Source organism: Phyllopteryx taeniolatus, chromosome 14 (genome assembly GCF_024500385.1).
Source record: "Phyllopteryx taeniolatus isolate TA_2022b chromosome 14, UOR_Ptae_1.2, whole genome shotgun sequence".
Classification (NCBI taxonomy): domain Eukaryota; kingdom Metazoa; phylum Chordata; class Actinopteri; order Syngnathiformes; family Syngnathidae; genus Phyllopteryx; species Phyllopteryx taeniolatus.
In genome coordinates this window covers 26,657,561-26,682,031 of record NC_084515.1, presented here as the reverse complement: position 1 = coordinate 26,682,031, position 24,471 = coordinate 26,657,561, and the positions used below count along the sequence as shown (strand labels likewise).

General features: G+C 46.4%; 1 protein-coding gene across 17 annotated transcripts in view; it reads left to right on the top strand.

Annotated features, from left to right (window-relative positions):
• Positions 1 to 24,471, top strand: part of depdc5 (DEP domain containing 5, GATOR1 subcomplex subunit) — a 238,272-nt gene that overhangs the window by 157,876 nt on the left and 55,925 nt on the right. For all 17 annotated transcript variants that reach the window (XM_061796516.1, XM_061796515.1, XM_061796514.1 and 14 more), the window contains one exon: positions 10,536 to 10,660. In XM_061796516.1, coding sequence (XP_061652500.1) covers positions 10,536 to 10,660 — 125 coding nt within the window. The remainder of the gene's footprint in view (positions 1 to 10,535; positions 10,661 to 24,471) is intronic.

The following is a 24,471-nucleotide window of genomic DNA, read 5'->3' as shown; positions in this document are numbered from 1 at the left end:
TTTTTAACTTGCTAGGTATTTTCTTGTTTTCTCTTTTTGCTTTTCATTTTTCTTTACAGAAGCAACCTTCTATGGGAGCTATATCTCTGTAGATGTTTACAATCAAAATGATTCCAAAGCTGTTTAAGACATGACTCTTGAGGTAAAAATTGTGTTTTCATGTTCTAGTCATTTTTAGTTGAAGGTTTATGGATCCATACTCTCTTTCACTCTAAAAGAAGAAAATTTCCCAAAAATACAGTATTGAGATGCCATTTTTTAAATTGCCCTCTTGTCTGTGTGTAACTGCAGACTTCTTAATTCCTTAAGTTCTGTGATGATTTGTTTTCCTTGATTCTTTTTCCTTGCAATGCCGAGACAATTGCAAATGCATGGAAATTATCCATCCATCCATTTTCTACCGCTTATCCGACGTTGGGTCGCGGGGGCAGTAGCTTTAGCAGGGACGCCCAGACTTCCCTCTCCCCAGCCACTTCATCCAGCTCTTCCGGGGGGATCCCGATGCGTTCCCAGGCCAGCCAAAGGATGTAGTCTGGAAATTAGTGAATTTTAATTAGGTCACAATTCCCACAATGTGCTGTTTTAGACATGTCATAATGAGATACACATAACTGTATTTACATGTAGTGTTCCAGTATATAATCCTGTATGACCAGGGAATAGATGAAGAGCCTTAGCTAAACCAAGCATATCAGCTAGCTCATGTGTGTGCCTTAGCAAGACATGTTAACTATGATTGATCTTGTCATTTGTGAACTTGAGAATTTCCTTCATCACTACTCACTTCCAAGAGTAGAAACAATTGAAAAACTGAGCATGTCACAAATCATCGCCTCCATGGCAGCAAATAAACTACACTTCTGACAATCAGAATCATCTTTATTTGCTAATTATGTCCAAAAAACACACAAGGAATTTGTCTCCGGTAATTGGAGACGCTCCAGTACGACAACAGACAGTCAATTGACAGAGAACACTTTTGAGACATAAAGACATTGAGAAAAACAGTCACTGAGCAATAAAGGGTTGCAAGTTATCTGGTAATGCCGGTACATTATTATTATTATTTTTTGGACAATTTTGCAAAAAGATGCAGTCCTCTAGCACTTAAGAGCAGTTCGAATGACGAATATTGGAATAGTCTGGTGCAATGACCGTTGTGCAAAGGGCGCCGAGACTTCAAGATATGCAAATAGTGCAGCGTGGTGAGACTACTACAGTGAGTGCACGGGTAATATATAATTGGCCCGACAGAAATGTGACGACAAACTCAAGACAAAAGACAAAAAATTGCCAGCATGTTGCAATGGAATTGTAGGTTAGGTGTCAATCAAGAAGTTGATTGCAAGAGGGAAGAAGCTGTTAGAATGTCTGCTAGTTCTAGTTTGCATTGATCGGTAGCGCCTACCTGAGGGAAGGAGCTGGAAGAGCTGGTGACCGGAATGTGGAGGGTCCGAGAGGATTTTCCACGCTCTTGTCTTAGTTCTGGCAGCGTGCAAGTCCTCAATGGTGGGTAGGGGGTACCGACTATTCTTTCAGCAGTTTTGATTGTCCGTTGCAGTCAGAGTTTGTGCTTTTTTCTAGCAGCACCAAACCAGACCATGATGGAAGAACACAGGACTGATTCGATGACCGCTGTGTAGAACTGCCTCAGCAGCTCCTGTGGCAGGCCGTGCTTTCTCAGAAGCAGCAGGAGGTACATCCTTTGCTGGCCATTTTTGAGGACGGAGTTGATGTTGATCGCCCAATTCAGGTCCTGAGAGACTGTAATTCCCAGGAACTTGAAGGTCTCGACGGTTGACACAAGGAAGCTGGACAGCGTGAGGGGCAGCTGTGGCGAAGGATGTCTCCTGAAGTCCACGATCATCTCTACAGTCTTGAGTGTGTTCAGCTCCAGGTTGTGTCGGCCGCACCACAGCTCCAGCCGCTCCACTTCCTGTCGATATGCAGACTTGTCACCGTCCTTGATGAGGCCGATGACAGTGGTGTCATCTGCAAACTTCAGGAGTTTCACAGCCGGGTGGGTTGAGGTGCAGTCGTTCGTGTAGAGAGAGAAGAGCAGCAGAGAGAGGACACAACCTTGGGGCGCCCCAGTGCTGATGCTGCGTGTGGATGAGATGGCCTCCCCCAGCCTCACCTCCTGTGTCCTGCCCGTCAGGAAGCTGTAAATCCACTGGCAGATGGCAGGTGAGACGCTGAGCTGGAGAAGCTTGGAGGAAAGGAGTTCAGGGATGATGGTGTTGAACGCTGAGCTGAAGTCCACGAACAGGATCCTCGCGTAGGTCCCTGCACTGTCGAGGTGTTCTTGGATGAAGTCCAGTCCCATGTTGACTGCATCATCCGCAGACCTGTTTGCTCGTTAGGCAAACTGCAGGGGTCCAGCAAGGGGCCTGTGAAGCTCTTGAGGTGGTCCAGCATGAGACGTTCAAAGGACTTCATGACCATAGATGTCAAGGCGACAGGCCTGTAGTCATTTAGACCTGCGATTGCAGGTTTCTTGGGTACTGAAATAATGGTGGGGCGTTTGAAACAGGATGGTACTTCCCACAGTTCCAGAGATCTATTGATGATCTGAGTGAAGACTGGAGCGAACTGGTCCGTGCAGACTTTGAGGCAGGATGGGGACACATGTTCTGGGCCTGCCGCTTTGTTAATCTTTTGTTGTTTGAAGATGCGTCTCACATCCTGTTCGCGGATGGTTAACGCAGAAGTCGGTGGTGTGATAGTGGTTGGTGGTGTGGCTGGGTGGGTGTGAAAGTGTCCTTTTAAAATCTGCAGTAGAAGGTATTCAAGTCGTTGGCTAGTGTGCTATTGTTCTCAGCTTGGGGGGATCGTCGCTTGTAATTTGTCAACGATTGGAATGCATGCCAGACTGATTTAGAGTCGTTAGCGCTAAAGTATCGTTATCAAGAAGGGAAGATGAGGAGAAAGCTGGAATAGCCATCATAATTGCTAGGGTTGTCCCGATCTGATCTTTGAGATCGGAAATCGGTCCGATGTCTGTAAAAAAATAAAAAACAAACAAACAAAAAAAACAGTATTGGATCAGACTGGGTCTAAAATCTCAGATTTTACCACTCTTTATAGAAGTTCATTCCATGCGGCGCTCCAGCACTTTTATCCAGCAGCACACGGACGGCATGCAGATACCACGTGATCACAACATTTTGCTAAGGTGCTAACATAGTAGCAAGGAGTAAGAGTGAATGTTGCTTTCTTAAAGTCGTTTATTGAAACTCCAGTTTAACAAAAGAATTGCACCTATTGAATTTTCAAATAGATCACAGCCTTAATTTCTTTCTTTCTTCTTGTTCAGAAATCGCTTGCTCAAAGTGAACACACAATGAATGAAAAACATAATTGACAAACTAACAAAAATTAGCATTGAACTCGAGGCAGTTATAGCTCTCAAAATAATGAATATTGGCACACAAATGCTGTATAACCACATACAAACGATATAGCGATACTCTCTGGCATATATTCAAATTCTGTGAATGAGTAATAATACTATTCGATCATGACTTCTACTTTGTTACTGCAAGTGTGTATCTCATTGCGTGTATCACACTACCCTTCAGAGGCCAAGACATGCACAGCAGGAACAGTGATTCACAATACTACTGAACCACAGTTGCATCAAGAAGTTCAAAAGCGTATTTACGCACGTGGAGAAAGCAAATGATGTTCCCACCATATAATGATCGTCCAAAAAAATTTATCAATATATAACTGAATTGAACTTTAATTTTTATTTTGCCCTATTTGTATTCATGTATTATATATTGACCATGAAATTTTTTTTTCATGGTTTCGTAATATATTTTTGTGATTATTTTTAAAGTTAGTTTATGTAACCCATTGGTTAGTAATGAATGGGTCAGTTTTTCCTATACCTCCTGTTGCTGATTCTTCTGTTTGAGTAATATCATTTCATCAAGCCTTTTCTAACATTCCATACGACAAAATATGTAAAGTACCGTAATTTCTCGTGTATAATGCGCACCCATGTATAATGCGAACCCCCAAAGTTAACCTCAAAATTCTACACAGCCCTACTTTTATTTAGTAAATTAGAAAACACAGTTGTGCTCATATGTTTGATTACCCAGGCAGAATTTGTAAGATGGGTGCAATTCTTTAAAGAAAACATGAAGGTCCAGGTGAAACGCATTTAATTTGATTTTAATGGGATTTGAATTAAACGGTCAAGCATTTCAGAAAAGCATTATCATTAAACAAAACATAACCATAAAGAAATTAATGATGTTGTTCAGTGAGTCATATTTAACAAAAACAATATTTCACAAATTCTGCCAGGGTATGTAAACTTATGAGCAAAACTGTACATATATGCAGTCATACGTACGTACCCCTGTCATATTGGAATAAAAGGGTCCTGGGTCGTCCCCGGGGTCTTCTCCCGGTGGGACATGCCTCACCTGCCTCGTCCTGAAGGCATCCTAAACAGATGCCCGAGCCACCTTCTGGCTCCTCTCGATGTGGAGGAGCAGCGGCTATACTCTGAGATCCTCCCGGATGACCGAGCTTCTCACCCTATCTCTAAGGGAGAGCCCTGACACCCTGCGGAGGAAACTCATTTCGGCCGCTTGTATCCAGGATCTTGTTCTTTCGGTCACAACCCACAGCTCGTGACCATAGGTGGGGGTAGGAACGTAGATCGACCGGTAAATCGAGAGCTTCGCCTTTCAGCTTAGCTCCTTCTTTACCACAACGGATCGATACAAAGTCCGCATCACTGCAGACGCTGCACCGGTCCCCCTGTCGATATCCCGTTCCATTCTTCCCTCACTCGTGAACAAGACCCCAAGATACTTGAACTCCTTCACTTGGGACAGGATCTCATCGCCGACCTGGAGAGGGCACGCCACCCTTTTCCGACTGAGGACCATGGTCTCACAATTGGAGGTGCTGATTCCCATCCCAGCCGCTTCACACTCAGCTGCGAACTGCTCCAGTGAGCTTGATGAGCTTGATGAAGCCAACAGAACCACATCATCCGCAAAAAGCAGAGATGCAATACTGAGGCCACCAAACAGGACCCCCTCTAAGCCTCGACTGCACCTAGAAATGATGTTCCCAGGCAAGCCAAAATACGTAGTCTATCCAGCGTATCCTGGGTCGTCCCGGGGTCTCTTCCCGGTTGGATGTGCCCAGAAGACCTCACACCAGGGAGGCATCCTAAACAGATGCTCTTCTCAACGCGGAGGAGCAGCGGCTCGACTCTGAGCCCATCCCCGATGACAGAGCTTCTCACCCCATCTTTAAGGGAAAGCCCGGACACCCTGCGGAGGAAACTAATTTTGGCCGCTTGTATCCGGGATCTTGTTCTTTCGGTCAAGACCCACAGCTCGTGACCACAGCTCTTTCTTCACCACAATGGACCGATACAAAGATACAAAGACCTGGAGAGAGCACTCCACCTTTTTCCGACTGAGGACCATGGTCTCAGATTTAGAGGTGCTGATTCTCATCCCATCCACTTCACACACGAACCACTCCAGTGAGTGTTGGAGATCACGGCCTGATGAAGCCAACAGAACCACATCATCTGAAAAAAGCAAAGATGAAATACTGAGGCCACCAAACGGGATCCCATCTACGCCTCTGCCGTGCCTAGAAATTCTGTCCATAAAATTCTGTCCAAAGGGCAGCCTTGGCGGAGTCCAACCCTCACCGGAAATGAGTCCGACTTACTGCCGGATATGCGATCCTAACTCTGACTACGGTCGTACCGGGACCGAACAGCCCGTATCAGGTGGTTCGGTACCCCATACGCCCGAAGCGCACCCCCCGAGGGATACGGTCAAACGCCTTCTCCAAGTCCACAAAACGCATGTCGACTGGTTGGGCTGGACTCCCATGCACCTTCGAGGACCCTGCCAAGGGTGTAGAGCTGGTCCACTGTTCCATGGCCAAGACGAAAACCACACTGGTCCTCCTGAATCTGAGATTCCACTTCCCGACGGACACTCCTCTCCAACACTACTGAATAGACCTTACCAGGGAGGCTGAGGAGTGTGATTCCCCCTGTAGTTGGAACACACCCTCCGGTCCCCTTTCATCCACCCCCGGGGCCTTACCACCGAAGAGCTTTTTAACCTGAGCAAAGTTCTGTCAGAGGTTGGAGTTGCAACTCCCCATCAGATCCTCACAATACGTTTGGGCCTGCCATGTCGGACCGGCATCTTCCCCGACCATCGGAGCCAACTCACCACCAGATCATTTGACAGCTCCGCCCCTCTCTTCACCCGAGTGTCCAAGACATGCGGCCGCAAGTCCGATGACACGACCACAAAGTCGATCATCAAACTGCGACCTAGGGTGTCCTGGTGCCAAGTGCACGTGTGGACACCCTTATGCTTGAACATGGTGTTCGTTATGGACAATCCGTGATGAGCACAGAAGTCCAATAACAGAACACCGCTTGGGTTCGGGGGGGGGGGGGGGGGGGGGGGGCGTTCCTCCCAATCACGCCCTTCCAGGTCTCACTGTCATTGCCCACGTGAGCATTGAAGTCCCCCAGCAGAACGATGGAGTCCCCAGCGGGAGCGCTCTCCAGCACCCCCTCCAAGGACTCCGAAAAGGGTGGGTACTCGGAACTGCTGTTTGGTGCATAGGCACAAACAACAGTCAGGACCCATCCCCCCACCCGAAAGCGGAGGGAGGCTACCCTCTCGTCCACCTGGGTGAATCCCAACGTACAGGCGCTGAGCCGGGGAGCAATAAGTATACCCACACCTGCTCGGCGCCTCTCACCGTGGGCAACTCCAGAGTGGAAGAGAGTCCAACCCCTCTCGAGAGTACTGGTACCAGAGCCCAAGCTGTGCGTGGAGGCGAATCCGACTATATCTAGTCTGAACTTCTCAAGCACACACATCAGCTCGGTCTCCTTCCCTGCCACAGAGTTGACATTCCACGTCCCGAGAGCCAGCTTCTCTAGCCGGGGATTGGATCGCCAAGGTCCCCGCCTTCGGCCCCCGCCTTCGGCCCCCGCCCAGCTCGCACTGCACCCTAACCCTATGGCCCCTCCCACAGGTGGTGAGCCCATGGGAAGGGGGACCCACGTTACCCTTTCGGGCTGTGCCCGGCCACCAGGCGCTCCCACCTCCAGGCCTGGCTCCAGAGGGGGGGGCCCGGTGACCTGTGTCCGGGCAAGGGAAACCTCAGTCCATTTTTTGTCGTCATCATAAGGGGTCTTTGAGCCGTGCTTTTTCTGGTCCCTCACCCTAGGCCCTGTTTGCCATAGGTGACCCTGCCAGGGGCATAAAGCCCCAGACAACTTAGCTCCTAGGATCATTGGGACACACAAACCCCTCCACCACGATAAGGTGACGGGTCAAGGAAGGGATTTTCCACAATAATGGTAAGAAAAACATGTTTAAACAAGAAACATTTATTTATGTTTATGTAGATATTTGAAAGTCAGGGGGAACACCTGCTACCGTTAATTTAAACCCATGTACTTTAGTAGAACGCACGTGAAATTTTCGTTGCGTGGACCACAATTTAGGCAGGCTGGTCGATCTCTCGGGTGCTCTCTCGGGTAGAGGAGCAGGTGGATTTGATGGAAAAAGCAGCAGAACAAAAGAAAAAGCAAATGAATAGCTTCGAGTGCAGGGCGGCAGGAGCCCTTGGGTGGCACTGGTCGCCAGACGCTCGGAGCAGACGTGCGCCGCCAGTTTCCTTCCCAACGGAGCTTTGTCCGTAAACTGTCCAAGCATAAGTGTGGTTCGGGGTTCTGGCAGGGTGCCTGCGGCGGAGGAAGGTCATGTGCGTCCTCGCCACCTTGTCGTGAGAGGTGGGGCTTCCTGGCTGAGCCAGGTTCGTCGGCAAAGGGAACGAGCGAGCTAGCTAGTCAAGACAAAGGGGCCTTTTATGCACAAAAGACCGAGAAGGAGTGGCCCCGTGGACCAAAAGGGAGATAGACCGCACCTCTTGGTATAAATTTTCCTCCTTGGATTAGTTGTGGTTTTAAACCAGTGGGAATAAAAGATTAATTATTGGGTCTAAGATAAGGAAACCGGTTCCCGGCTTTGCATTGTCACGCACACTCTGTTTAATCCACGTAATAGTGTTTCAATTTTATGTGGGTGCTGAGAGCATTTAGTATTTGCGATGTGGCTTTTTTCTTGTGTGGGGTGAAACGTCTCATCCGGTTCAGTTGACAAACAGATTTGACATCAGACATTCAAATTCAAAGAAATACAATCACTAGTGACATTGGTGTGGTGGTAAGACTGGGAGCATTCGTGCAAAGTTCTTAAACTATTGCACAACATTAAAATTCGGTGAAGACTGTGGCTGGCAGTAACTCTCAACCGCCAGTGGGTGTCGCTGGTGTTCCATCCATTGTCCCAGAGGTCCTGAGTTGCATTTCAAAGGGGAAAATGGTCCTTTTGAACTTTTATCTTGGCATGCAGGACCAGAAGAAGAAGAAGAATCACCTTTTATAGTCATGAACATGCATGCATGCACACAAACTTTATTCTCTGCATTTAACCCATCACAGTGAACACATACACGTTAGTGGAACACACTGGAGCAGGGGAGCATTTCGGGGTATCAGTGTCTTGCTCAAGGAAACCACAGCCATGAGTCTGGGGGATGTTGGCGGATGGTCCAGTCGGGGGTCTTGAACCTAAGTCCCCCACGGTGGCAGGCAATGGTCTTAACCATTGGGCCACGGCTGACCAGTGGATTTTCAAACTATTTTGGGTCCTGAGCACCACCGGGGGTCTTTGATGACTGGAAGGCCAGGTTTCTCGGGGAACTGTTAATTAATTTAAAGTCCAGATGAGATAAATTAGGCATCCTTGTCTCAGCGGGGGAGAAGGTGGAAATGCAGAACTATCAGCGGTTGGGGGCATCTGGTTGATGGTGTGTGTCCGTGACATGGTACACTTGTCACATAGGTCTGGCTAGAACCATAATATAGCGAAGACTAGTAACCAACTTTGAACAGCAAAATAGCAGGCCAATAAATGTCTAGAGAGAAAATAATACACAGCCACACAGGACGCCGTCCGAAACCCGAAATGAATTATTCAGTCACCGCATACGTCACCTATGCCACAGGGGCTTTTAGGGTTAAAAGTATAACATATTCATCCATCCATTTTCCAAAGCACTTATCCTCACTAGGCTCGCGGGTGTGCTGGCGCTTATTTCAGCTGAATTGTGGTCATAGGTGGAGCGCACCCTGAACTGGTCGTCAGCCAATCGGAGGGCACATATAAACAAATAACCATTCACACTCAATTTCACACCTACGGACAAATTAGTCTCCAATCAACCTACCATGCATGTTTTTTTGGGGAATGTGGGAGGAAACCGGAGTACCCGGGGAAAATCCACGCAGGCACGGGGAGAACATGCCGGGAGGCTGGATTTGAAACCAGAGGCAGAAGTATAATCTTCTCTCGCTTTGCAGAACAGCTAAAGCCATTAAATCCACTCGCGCCACAATCGCGATTGTGATTCATTTAAATGTTACCGTTGTCGCTCGTTTGCTTAAACACCCCGCTACAATTGTACGATTGAAGCTCTGTGTTTTTATTTTAACCAATTTTGAGATCTACAACGTGAGACTATAACAAGCTTTACCACCGGTTTATCTGCATTGCTACAGCAATACCGCCATCTTCCGTCCACAAACGTGCACTATCCCGCGTGATGATTTAAACCCACAATAGTAAACACAATTACCGTAATTTCTCGTGTATAATGCAAAATTTTTTTCCTCCAAAAATTGTCACGTCACAATTCACCGAGTCATGACTCGGGAGAAGTCTGCTTTCCCCACACACGTGAAGAGTTTTGGTTGTAAATATTGAACAGGTACATTATTTAAGATTGTCAGCCCCGACCTGTTTTGGGCTGTAAACTCGGGAAGAATCCACTCTTAACATACTTCAAACCTATGGACAATCTTAGATAATCTTAGACGTAAAACGTAAGATTGTCTGCTGTTTGATGTGCTTGGTCGGGAAGGGGCAGAATCGAGACAAAAAAAAAAAGGTTGATTCTCTTTGTGTGTACCAGGCTTAAGTCCCTTAGTATGCATTTTTAGTCTTAATGGTGGTACGGTGTCAAGGCCGTTACAGAGAGCCACATTAAAATGATTTGTGAGATGATCAATATCAACAGAAGAAGGAAAGGAAGCAGTAGCTGTGGGGAATAGCTCAGAGAGCGCAGTAGCAATTGAACTAATATTACAGCTGGTATAGCATTTGTTGTTGTCAATGGGCCAAGACTTCAAATTTTATCTAGTGGTCAGACATAGCAGTGGTATACAAGAGAACCATTGCATTCGAGGTCGCGGTGCCTCAGGTTAGTCCCAAATCTTCACCATTATTATGGGTCAGTTCATGTACGAGCTTCGTGAAACAGAAAGTATCAATTATTGTCTGAAACGTCACGCTAAGAGGTTCCAACAGGGAATTCATATGAATACCTGCATCTGTATGAGCTAAACTTGACTTTGGTGTCTTTATTCATATTTTACACTGCAGAAAGGCACACCAATGAAGGCCATGAATATTCTCCTTTCATATCCTTCCGAACCGATGGTGCCGCTGCAAGGCAAAAAAGGAACATCAGCTTTATCAGCTTTACTGGAGATGGATCAGAACCATAGGTAAGTGTGCTCTGCACATTAGTCAAACGTACATTTAGGTGCAGAAACATGTGGACAATAGCAGTTTTTATTATTTAGCTTTTATACACTTGTGCTTTATGAATTGACATAAAATGATCATGATGTGATTAAAGTGTTGCTTTTTTTTTTTACTTTAAATCGTATAGCTTTACATTAGCATGACAACTGGGGGAACAGATAGGGGGTTGCGAGGATGCAAGCGGCTGCAAATGCTCATGCGGAAGAAAAAAACGAGAGGCCCATAAAGACAGTAAAATCATCGATTGTATTTTGAGTTGTGGAGACATCACTTAGCCGCCAAATTGCACGTCAGTTAGTGTGGGATCCATGTATACAGTATACAGTAAATACATGATGGCGCCTACCAGTGTGGTCGCCTCGGTAACGCGCTCTCTAGTATTGTCTTTGTTTTTGTGTTTTTCGTCCGTCTTTGGAGACCTTACACGACTCACTTACACAAGGGGTAAGGGGTAGACCTTACATCTTCTGTTAAAGACCAGTAAAGACTTCGGACGTTCCGCGGCCATGTGCTTCACGGAGACCTGGCTTTGCGACGCTGTACCCGATGGCGGCGTCATGCTTCCCGGCTTCCACATTCATCGAGCGGACCGCGACATGGAATCATCGGGAAAAACAAAGGGCGGCGGGATATGTCTCTATATCAACAAAAAATGGTGTACGGACGTCACGGTGCTCAGCACACACTGCAGCCCGCATTTGGAGTTGCTATTTTTAAACTGTAAACCATTCTACTCGCCACGTGAGTTCGCATCATTCATACTGGCTGGAGTCTATATAACGCCTCAAGCTAACACGAACGCCGCATTGCTAACGCTCGCCGATCAAGTCAACGAAATTGAAAAAAAAACACCCCGACTCACCCCTCATTATTCTCGGGGACTTTAACAAAGCTAAACTCAACCACGAACTCCCTAAATACAAGCAGCACATCGACTGTCCTACCAGGGAAAATAATACTTTAGACCACTGCTACACTACGGTAAAAAACGCATACCGTGCTATACCTCGTGCAGCCCTGGGCTCGTCTGATCACTGCTTAATTCACTTTATAGCGACGTACAGGCAAGAACTTAAATGTGCGAAGCCTACAGTGAAAACAAGTCAAAAAGTGGACAAATTAAGCCAAGATGGAACTTCAAAGCTGTTTAGACTGCACAGACTGGAGTGTCTTTGAAAATTCAGCTGGCAGCCTGGATGAATATACGGACACTGTCACATCCTATATCAGTTTCTGTGAAGAGGTCTGTGTACCAACAAAATCATTTCGCACATTCAACAACAATAAGCCGTGGTTCACTGCTAAACTTAAGCAGCTTCGCCAAGCTAAGGAGGACGCATATCAGAGCGGGGACAGGGCCCTGTATAATCGAGCTAGAAACCAGCTGACTAAAAAAATTAACATTGCAAAGAGGATCTATACAGCAAAGTTGGAAAATAAGTTTAGCGGCTACTCCAGCTTTCTCCTCATCTTCCCTTCTTGATAACGATACTTTAGCGCTAACGACTCTAAATCAGTCTGGCATGCATTCCAATCGCTGACTAATTACAAGCGACGACCCCCCCAAGCTGAGAACAATAGCACACGAGCCAACGACTTGAATACCTTCTACTGCAGATTTGAAAAGGACAGTTTCACACCACACACCCACCCGGCCGCACCCGCGACCACAATCACACCTCTGACCTCTGCGTTAACCATCCATGAACAGGATGTGACGCATCTTCAAACAACAAAAGATTAACAAAGCGGCAGGCCCGGACCACGTGTCCCCATCCTGCCTCAAAGTCTGCGCAGACCAGCTCGCTCCAGTCTTCACTCAGATCTTCAACAGATCTCTGGAAATGTGCGAAGTTCCATCCTGTTTCAAACGCTCCACCATCATTCCAGTCCCCAAGAAACCTGCAATCTCGGGTCTGAATGACTACAGGCCTGTCGCTTTGACATCTGTGGTCATGAAGTCCTTTGAATGTCTCGTGCTGGACCACCTCAAGAGTGTCACAGGTCCCCTGCTGGACCCCCTGCAGTTTGCCTACCAAGCGAGCAGATCTGCGGATGATGCAGTCAACATGGGACTGCACTTCATCCTAGAACACCTCGACAGTGCAGGGACCTACGCGAGGATCCTGTTCGTGGACTTCAGCTCAGCGTTCAACACCATCATCCCTGAACTCCTTTCATCCAAGCTCCTCCAGCTCAGCGTCTCACCTGCCATCTGCCAGTGGATTTACAGCTTTCTGACGGGCAGGACACAGCAGGTCAGGCTGGGGGAGGCCACCTCATCCACACGCAGCATCAGCACTGGGGCGCCCCAAGGTTGTGTCCTCTCTCCGCTACTCTTCTCTCTCTACACGAACGACTGCACCTCAGCGAACCCGACTGTCAAACTCCTGAAGTTTGCAGATGACACCACTGTCATCGGCCTCATCAAGGACGGTGACGAGTCTGCATATCGACTGGAGCTGTGGTGCGGCCGACACAACCTGGAGCTGAACACGCTCAAGACTGTAGAGATGATCGTGGACTTCAGGAGGCATCCTTCGCCACAGCTGCCCCTCACGTTGTCCAGCTGCCTTGTGTCAACCGTCAAGACCTTCAAGTTCCTGGGAATTACAATCTCCCAGGACCTGAAGTGGGCGACCAACATCAACTCCGTCCTCAAAAAGGCCCAGCAGAGGATGTACTTCCTGCGGCTTCTGAGAAAGCACGGCCTGCCACCGGAGCTGCTGAGACAGTTCTACACAGCGGTCATCGAATCAGTCCTGTGTTCTTCCATCACAGTCTGGTTTGGTGCTGCTACAAAAAAGGACAAACTCCGACTGCAACGGACAATCAAAACTGCTGAAAGGATTGTCGGTACCCCCCTACCCACCCTTGAGGACTTGCACGCTGCCAGAACTAAGACAAGAGCGTGCAAAATCCTCTCGGACCCTTCCCCACCCCGGTCACCAGCTCTTCCAGCTCCTTCCCTCAGGTAGGCGCTACCGATCAATGCAAACTAGAACTAGTACTTTAAACCGCATACACTCCTTGAAGTCTCAGCGCCCTTTGCACAATGGTCATTGCACCGGACTATTGCGATATTAGTCATTCGAACTGCTCTAAGTGCTAGAGGACTCTGCATCTTTTTGCACAATTGTTTTTTGTCAATGTCTTTATGTCTCCAAAGTGTTCTGTAAATTGACTGTCTGTTGTACTAGAGCGGCTCCAACTACCGGAGACAAATTCCTTGTGTGTTTTGGACATACTTGGCAAATAAAGATGATTCTGATTCTGATCTGGCATTCAGCACACACTCCGCCCCCAAGCCCCCCTAAACAGTGGTACCTTGTTCGTATGCCCCGATGTACACCTTGAGCCCACAACAGGCCGCTGGTGAAACAGCAGGCGCCAACATAAAGACTGTGACAGTTTGGTTTAAAAAACATTTTTGCTGATCTGTGTAGTCCAATTACTCACCTGCACATCTTTGATTCAGTTCGCATTGCTGGCTATTTGACAATAATGTGGCAGCAATGACTTACATCAGGACAAATACTCTTTGCGGGGAATGAAACCTCACTTGGAAATTTTTAACTCACACATTTGGTAAGTCACTAAGTTGCTGAGTAATAGAATGAGCATGACTGGAATGCCACTGTTTAACACACAAGCCACAGTGAGAATTTCATGAAATAAATTAACAAATACCAAACAAGCCTGACGTACAGTATAGTTAATGCACACACTCATAACGATATAGATCAAATGCAAGTAAAGTGCAACATTGTTTAATTTTTAACAACCTGTATTTAAAAAGAGCACAGCAATGAATTCTGAGAAGCAAGCAGCAAGCACCATGATGCTTTGTGCTGCCGACAACACCAAGATCGTCACTGTGAGGCACATTGCCTCATGGTTTAGCCACCACATCGCCCGTCTTTCGCACAGGTGGGTGCCATGATTGGGTATAAAAGGAGATTCCCTGAATTGCTCTGTTTGTATTACTGACATTGGTTTTCTAAAGTGTTCCTTAGCCCACGTGGTGATATCATTTACACATTGATGTCGGTTTTTGATGCAGTGCCGCCTGAGGGATCGAAGGTCACGGGCATTCAATGTTGGTTTTCGGCCTTGCCGCTTATATGATTTGTCCAGATTCTCTGAATCTGTTGATGATATTATGGACCGTAGGTGATGAAATGCCTAAATTCCTTGCAATTGTACGTTGAGGATCATTGTTCTTAAACTGTTCGACTATTTTCTCACGCACTTGTTCACAAAGAGGTGAACCTCGCCCCAGCTTTGCTTGTGAATGACTGAGCAATTCAGGGAAGCTCCTTTTATACCCAATCATGGCACCCACCTGTTCCCAATTAGCCTGTTCACCTGTGGGATGTTCCAAACAGGTGTTTGATGAGCATTCCTCAACTTTCTTAGTCTTTTTTGCCACCTGTCCCAGCTTTTTTGGAACATGTTGCAGCCATAAAATTCTAAGTTAATGATTATTTGCTAAAAACAATCAAGTTTATCAGTTTGAACGTTAAATATCTTGTCTTTGTAGTGTATTCAATTCAATATAGGTTGAACATGATTTGCAAATCATTGTATTCTGTTTTTATTTATGTTTAACACAATGTCCCAACATTGGAATTGGGGTTGTACCTACACCTCACTGAAGTATGATGTCACCATTTAATTGCCTATATATGAAACTTTAAATTTATACAGATAATACAGCAAATAATTGGTCACTACTTTGGGGGTTTTGACTATTGTGGGTAGGGATGTCCTGATCCGATCATGTGATCGAAAATAGTGGTCGATCACGTGATTTTCAGCTGATTGAGATCGGGTGAGAAATGTTTCTGACATTTTAAACGTTACAAAGTGACAAAACTATCCAAAAGTACAAAGATCCTGCCAAATGGTACAGCAATACAGTGGTGCTTTGAGCTACGCGATAAAGAAGAAGATGCACCAAAATAAAACAAAAAGGCGGGAGAAGAAAAAGGGAAGTTACTCGTCCTGCTTTTGGTGGGAGAATACAACCGTTCCTCTTCCTGCCTTTTCAGGGACCTGCTAGCAACTTCTGAGCTTTCACGCTTGGCTTGGAGCGTACCAGTACTTTTTAGTAGTCGCTGTTCTGATTGCCTTGCGGTTACTCACGTAGGCTGGGAAGCCAAGTCACCATCCCAGGTTCACGTTGGCCGAACCGCGTGTTCGAACAAAGAAAAGGGAAGGGGGGAGAGAGACCAGCCCCGCAGCGGCTGGGATGTTAGCCAGGGAGACACAAGAGCAAGACACAAGAGAACGAGAAGAGGTGGGAGTCAAAGGTTAAATACACAGGAGGTGTGTCTAAGAGACGGGGGAAACTGGAGAAGACCACGCCCATCGATTTGAATTCTGTTGTACAATTTAGCCATAAAAACTGTGTAAAAATCATATATTAATATAGAATTTTTGTACTCTTACTCATCGATCAAGCATATAGAATGATTGTTTAAACTTTAATCTTGGCAGACCAACTGCTTATTGTTCAATACAACATTTTGCACTGTTTGGCTTCAAATCAAGACGAACAGTTCTCAAAGTCTCGCAGCTGGACCCGTAAGCTGAAATAATGACTCAGACATCAAGGCATACATTTGGAATATTTCTGCAGCGTTCGTAAAATATCAAAACAGACATTTATCTTCAGTTAAAGAAATTTTGAATGCGAGTCCACAAGTTTGCAGTAACTTTCAACCACCAGTGGATGTCGTCTGTGTTCCAGCAATGTTCCCATTCTGTCAGTTTGAAAGAAGAAAAGAAGTCTTTGATGACTGGAACCCAGACTTGTCATGGAGCTGTTAATTAGTTTAAGGTCCGGGTGAGATAAATTAGGCATCCTTGTGGCCATCTTGCACAGCGGGGCGGCTTGGAAAAATGCAGTGTGTCAAGTTGTTGGTGGGGGCGGGGTGGTTGCAGTGACGACTGGGCCTTAGTCACTACATATCCCCCTTTTATCTATGTTGTGAGATCAAGAGATTGCAAAGTTGAAAGTAAAAACTACACTAACTTTAACGAACAATATTTGTAGCGTTCTCTCAAAAATAGGAAAAAGGAGAAGCAGGGGGGGAAAAACATCACAAAAAAATTCAGCCCAGCTCCTTCCAAGCAAAACAGGGAGTCTGTTAAAAAAACGAGATAAATCTACTGTTTGGTGTGAACTACTCAAATAGAAAGCAAAAAGAAGAGGTGAAAGGCATTCTAGTCTTGACAGAGTAGAGAAACCTTAGCCTAGGTATAAGAGGAAGCGAGGAGGTCCGGGACACAGGTTGGGCGGGGGGGTCGTTCGGGGGCGGGAACTTCCTCCACATTTTGAGCTGGGTCAATTTCGGGTTCAGCCATTCCTTTCCTACGGAAAGCAACGGAAATTTATTTATATAGCGCATTTCATACACAAGATAACTAATAACGTGCTTTACATGATTAAAAGGATTTAAAAACAAACAAAAAAACAACTTATAAACATTTAAAACAGAAAAAAAATACAAAACGTACAATTTATACAGTGTACAGTGCAAGAAATATCATTTAAAAGTTTTTAACCTGGATTTAAAAAATTCCCCAAGTGTGAATTTTGATGTCACTTCATTTGGCAAGTTATTCTATTTGTGTGTGGCATAATAGCTAAATGTTGCTTCACCATGTTTGCTTTGGACTCTGTGCTCCACTATTTGACCTGAGTTTGTCGATCTCAGAGCCCTACTGGGTTTATATTCCATTAGCATTTCTTTCATGTATTCAGGAACTCAACCATTTAGTGATTTATAGACCAGTAGCAGAACTTGAAAATCTATTCTAAAGCTGACTGGAAGCCAGTGTAAAGACTTTAGAATTGGAGTTATACGTGCTGACCTCTTTGTTCTGGTCAGAACCCGAGCTGCAGCATTCTGAATGAGCTTCAGCTGTTTAATGCTCTTTTTGGGAAGTCCAGTCAGAAGACCTTTACAATAGTCAATAATGCTCTTTTTGGGTAGTCCAGTCAGAAGACCTTTACAATAGTCAAGTCTACTTGACGGTGACACAACGGCTCAATCTGCATAGCTATGATAGTCAAAATTAAAGTTCTAAAGAATTTGACCCAAGGGTAGCATATTCAGGCTGAACAGGAAGGGTCCAAGAACTGACCCTTGAGGGACCTCATAGGTCATTGCCATTCGATGAGATTGAACACTTCCAATGGTTACAAAATCACTCCTTTCCTCCAGGTAGGACCTAAACCATTTAAGGACTGTTCCATTTAGTCCTACACCACGTTTCCAACCTGTTCAGCAGTATGTTATGATCCACCTTATCAAAAGCCGCACTGAGATCCAACAAGACGAGAATTGACACCTTTCCTGAGTCCGTATTCAACCTTATATCATTTAGCACTTTGATAAGAGCAGATTCTGTACTGTGATAAGTTCGGAAACCTGATTGAAATTTGTCAAAAAGTCCATTTAAGTTCAAGAAATTGCTGAGTTCATTAAAAATAACTTACTCAACAATCTTGGCTATGAGACTTGAGATGGGTCTATAGCTTGCTAACATGGAAGTGTCCAGTGTTCTATTTTTTAGAAGAGGCTTAATGGCAGCTACTTAAAGAGCTTTAGGAACCTCGCCTGACTGAAATGAGCAATGAAGTGAGCGGAAGACCTCAGGCAAGCATTGGACTGCTGTTCTAAGCAGTGCCACAGCTTCTGGGTCTTAGTGTTGGTCATGTCAATTTCCTGAGTTCCTCCAAATTTAATTTGTTCAAGCATTTTGGGGTCAAATTCAAATTTGTGCTACGGCAGGTGGTACCGAGTGACATCCTCAATGTGCAAAGTGGCATCTGAGGGCATCGCTGTATGAGCAAGCGACAAGGAAGGCTTTTCCTCGGAACTCAGGGTTGACATACAGAGCTGTGGAGCTTGTCAGGAAAAGCCTGAGGTGGGCCAGATTCGTGGGGCCTGTCACGGCCGAAGACTGAATAATTAAAATTAAGCCGAGGGTTCCCAAATGTGGGAGAATTCTATCTATTGCTATGTTGTCAAGAAAGGGAGCAATTTCCCGTAGCCTGTCGTTTATCCGCATGTTAGCAATCCATTTGTCAGGATAGACCATGAGGAGCACCGACAACAGCCTGGTTATGGTCTGCCTATTTTGGTTTAAAGCTGCACAGTAACCGTCGGGAACTAAAATGGCTACCCTTAGTGTGTTGCTTAGCGACCAGGAATTGGTATTTGTTAGCCATGCATTGTCGTGTGGTGGGGATTTTGGACTGGAATTCCCGAAGTTGTGTTTCGATAGTACTAAGTCTACAAGCATCACTGGTGGGGCCCTGCGGATGCGTTTTTAATTTCGGTCGTTATGTTATTAGTTTGCGGGGAAGCAGCGCATTCGGTTTCACCTGTGTTTTGGTTGACATGCGTTGGCGGACTTGGTGTAGTGAGGATGCTGTCACGGAGGTTGGACCTGCTTGACCGGTCCGGTCTCACTGTATTGGCCATCCTTCGTTTCGTGCATGGTGCATCGCGGGTGGATGCTTATGTAAACCCCCTTTCCCTACGTGAGGCCACGAGCGCCCGTGAAGTGCACCTCACGGAGGCGCAATAACAAAAGTCGACAATGCAAATGAGCAGGTACAAAACCGAGGAGAAACCAGAGTTAAGGTTGCGCAGGAAGGAATAATTGAAAGAGTGGCCACCAAGGCGAGCCACAGAAAGATAAACGAAAAGCAGGCACCTTCGACACCACGAACAATGCGAGGAGAAGAGAAAGCCTGGGAACCAGCACAGAAGGAATTGCACATCACAGTGGTCACTGCAGGTGCAATAGAAGAGTCTGGTCCCAGGCATTGCCTGAGAAACAAAAGGGTGGCGGGTTGGTTAAAACGGCACCGAGGTGTACTTTGCAAGGTAAAGTTGAGACGCCAAAGAAGATGGGGGGGGGGGGGGGGGGGGGGTAAAGTTTGAGGTCTCTGAGAAGAGGCGAAACTCACGTTTGCTGTTGCAGCAATAAATGTGTAACAGTCACAAAAGAAGCAAGATGACTTAGCGACCACTGAAGAGGCGGGCCAGCTAAGTAGAGAAGTCACACTGAAGGTTAACGCACCAGCTGAATAGGCAGACCAATGATTAGGGACAGGGTCCTCAATGTGTCTCAGAGGGTGCAATTCTGCTTCTCACCAAGGGGTCCTGGGGTCTCAAAAGGTTGAAAGAAGGGTCACTCTCGTGAGGGCGACCACTGGTGGACATTGTTGGCATTACCGGTGTGGACCCCCCTTTTTGTAAAGATGTCATCTGGCTGCAGTTTTGGTTGAGGCGGCGCATCAAGGAGGTTCAGGGCGTAGCACTCTTGCGTTTTGGCCTGCGCAGGGGTGTCCGCACCTGTGCAGAAATCTCGCGCCGAGTATAGTCAATTAATGGCATGAAACAACTTAGCAGATCTTGTCCAATGAGCAAAGGTACTGACTTGACAGGTGACACGGACACAGGATGAATTATGGAATATGGCCCAATTGTCCAATATACCAACACGAGCGAGTTTAATTGGGTGTTCAGGCAAAGGGGTGAATTGTTATTTTGCAGTGTTGGAAGTTGAGTGTCCGACCCTCCTGCTGTAATTTGTCATGAAGTCAGTCAAACACGTCCTCGGACATGTGCTGCATTGTCCACAAGTCCGTCATATTGGAACGTGTGTTCAAAAGTGGTTGTCAAGTAAACATTTGCCGACGTGCTATTAACGGTTAGATTACCTAGAAGACGCCGAAATGGCTGCCTTTTTAGTTTGGCAAGTTGCCGGAGTCATTTATTTGACGCAATGGGTTTTCGCCTGTGCTGTTTGGGCTTGTCGCGCTCGGGGCGAACAGAATCGGGAGTCCGTTTTTACCAGCAAATGTTCAAAGTTTTGGCGAGCATCATCCTTTTGCTAGCTCAAACCAAAAATATTTTTATACAAAACAACAATACAGCTTAATGTTGGTCTTCTTCTGCATAGCAAAGCCTTGAGCGGCTAAGTCACGCAGTTGTGAGCTGGACAGCGTGCGAGGGCATGCTATCACTCCCAGATGTTGTCTCACATTTGGATGCATGTTTTCACCAAAAGGGCTTTAAAATGTGTCTTCTTCCATGTACGGTTCGTTTAGGAACCAGAAATATGCTTTGCGTAAACAACAGTAAGAAGCTTGTGGCATTTCGAGGCTGCCTTGTTTAACAATAAGAGCGGCCGGTAAGTCGGTTACGGCTTCCGGGTCGTCAAATTCGCGTGACAAAGCCTGACAGAGGGCTTGATAGTTTGACAATACATGTGCTGGTTGTTGATCAAGTAGGCTACTAACCTCTCCATTAGACGTGACTTTGATAAGGTAAAGTTCATCCTCAGTGGTAGCAAATGGAAACCGTTTAAGGTAAAAGTCAATGTCTTTAAGGTATACTGCCGTGTCATGGGACCCTTCAGGTTTAGGTTTGAATCTTGGAATGTTGCGCGCAAGTTTGTCTCAGTCTTTTAAACTCATACCTGTAGACGCCAGGATAAGAGACAAACGTATGGGAGTTGTTGAGGCGGGCTGCATTTCGCGCGGTGGGCTCTCGAGTCAGCTGGACCAGAGTCAGAGAGGGTTTTTAAGAAGTGGTAGGGGCCTTTGACAGTATCCTGGGACAGGTGCGTCGAATCTAGGAGACGGACTGACAGGTGTGCACTCATTGAGTTCGTCAGACAGTGTTTGCTGTAGGAAGACTTATTGTCGGTTGGCAATTAATTCGTGGGCTGCCTGTAATTCCCGTCGAACAAGTATTATTGCGGCTTCCTGTTCTTGCTTTAGCTTTTGGAGATGGCGCATGTCAGATTCTAGGCCTGTCACTTGTGACATGCGTTCACATGAGTGCTCAATGCTTTAGAGCGTTCCTCTTTGAGTATCTCAACAGTCTGTTTGAGCTGCCTGATGTCCTGTGTCGCGCTACGCAGAAACCACTGTGCGGGCTTGTTAGGCCCTTTGGTTTGGCGTAATTGAGGAGTGATCAGTCAACTCCGACAGATTGCTTTTGAGTTGCGAAATTTCAGATGCGGCGGTTTGCAACAGTGTTTCCTGTGCGCGGTTAGTTTGTGTGCACGAAGCAAGAGCTTGTTTGAGTTCCTTATTTTCACAGGCCAGTGCGACGCTGTGGACGGAGAGCATCTCTTGAACAGTGTCGGCACTGGGGCTGAGGTGCACACTGTGTGCTTTCGCATCCTCAAGCTGAGTTTCAACATGAACTAGGCGGGCTTGTGCAAGGTTTAAACAAATTTTGGACTTTGCTAGCTGTGCCGTTAAGTTGATTTGTTGTTGCTGTTCAGCTTCTAATTTGAGTTTTATTTGTTTATCCTCCATATCACTCCGTCTTGTGACATGAAGTTTGAAACTGTGCAGCCGAGCATGCGAGCGAGATTTTTATCTTTCAGCGTTTTGTATTTGCCATCACTCATATGTTGTGCGATGTTATTGAGGACTTCAAGGCTAGCATCTTTGACAGATTTTGCATAACACGGGACGAGGTCTTTAAATTACTGACGCGCTCTTCCAATGTGTCAAGATTGTCGTATTGGCTGGGACTTTCTGAAAGTTCCGCCATGATTGCGTCACGTGTGCAGTAGCTCTACACGGTACGCAGCAAGGTTGTTAGTATTGTAAGCCGTTTCAGCGGTGAATAGAGGCACAATATAAAATATGTAATTAATTGTTAAACATAGGTATGAATGTGAGTGTAAATGGTTGTTTGTTTATGTGTGCCATGTGATTGGCTAGCGACTAGTTCAGGGTGTACCCCGCCTATCGCCCAAAAATAGCTGGGATAGGCTCCAGCACGCCGGTGACCCTAGTGAGGATCAGCAGTACAGAAAATGGAAATGATGAGCTAGACTGACTGGGAGCATTTCCTGCCGACATGCTGCTTATATAGAGGAAAGGCGGACGTGACTGAGGACAGCATGCGGACATAAAGGGGGGGGGACGTGCGCGTGAAGGAGGACACTAAAGGCACACCCCCAGTAGGTATATAGTGCCGGAGTGTGCATTGTGCAAAACAACATCGGTTTGGCTAAGGACCCCCGAAAATGGCACCTACGAAGAGACACGCTTACGTAGCGCAATTTAAACTGCAAGCTATCAGTTACGCGGAGGAACATGGGGATCGAGCATCCGCGAGAGAATTCAAGATCAACGAATCCATGGTTCGCAAGTGGAGGAAGCAGGAAAACGAGCTTCGCCAAGTCAAGAAGACGAAGCTGAGTTTCCGCGGAAACAAGGCGAGGTGGCCCGAGATGGAAGACCAACTCGAGCAATGGATTAATGAGCAAAGAACAGCTGGGAGAAGCGTCTCTACACTCACCATTCGACTGAGGGCAATAACGCTTCCAGAAGAAATGAAAATGTAACATTTTCAAGGTGGTCCGTCTTGGTGCTGTCGTTTTATGAAACGGCGCCATCCATCCGGGCAAGGACTACCGTGGCGCAGCAAATTCCGGCGGATTACAAAGAACAGATGGCCCATCTCACAGCCGAGGGGAAAAACCAAGTGCAACTAAGACTGGGAGGCAACGCCGGGCGAGTTACGCCACCATATGTGAATGGATTGTGTATTATTGAGCTAAGGTATCTGCTTTGACTGTTGTCCGAGCTTTCGCAAAAACCGGCATCATTGCTGAACAGCGCCCCAGCAACAAGACTGACTCCGACAATGACGAGAGGGAACCTGGCGTGTTTGTTGGAGAACTTGCTCAGCTGATCATTTCGGATACGGAAGATGAGGACTTTGATGGATTTGTGGATTAGTGTTGATCAAAAAATAACGTATATTGTTAAATACTTCAATAAAGTACAACCGTACTCAGTTTTGCTCCCGCTGCCTTTTTAAAAACAGCGTGCATGCATGCTACCGTATGTTTTAAGCTAACGTATGTTTTACCATGCCTGCCCCCAATAATACAGTGCGCCTTATGTATGTGTTAAATACAGAAATAGACACCGTAACTGGGACTGCGCCTTTCTATGAAAAATTGCGCCTTATGGTCGTGAAAATACGGTAGGCTACTTCCAGCCAAATCTGTTTCTTGAGGAAAAAAAACGGAGAAAACAGCCTATGTGTGAAAGCAGACAAATCAAGCAGAACAATGACTTTGACACCAATATTTTTTTTCTTTAGTGAAAATCTCAAACATCTGCACATAAAAGAACACTGAAAAAGTAATTTTGACAGAATTTTTTTTTATTTACAACTGTACAGAATTTACATTAGACAAAAATGCATGAACAAATGGGGCTCCCAATCTTGCACTTTTTTCCTCCAAATTATCCTCCTCTATCGTTTGCTCAATAGTCCATCCATCCATCCATTTTCTTCCGCTTATCTGAGGTCGGGTCGTGGGGGCAGTAGCTTTAGCAGGGAGGCCAAGACTTCCCTCTCCACAGCCACTTCCTCCAGCTCTTCCGAGGGGATCCCGAGGCGTTCCCAGGCAAGCCAAGAGACGTAGTCTCTCCAGCGTATGCTGGGTCGTCCCCGGGGTCTCTTCCCGGTGGGACGTGCCGGGAACACCTCACCAGAGAGACGTCCTGAAGGCATCCTAAACAGATGCCCGAGCCACCTTCTGGCTCTTCTCAATGCGGAGGAGCAGAGGCTCGACTCTGAGCCCCTCCCGGATGACCGAGCTTCTCACCCTATCTCTCTGGGAGAGCCCGGACACCGTGCGGAGGGAACTCATTTCGGCTGCTTGTATCCGGGATCTTGTTCTTTCGGTCACGACCCAC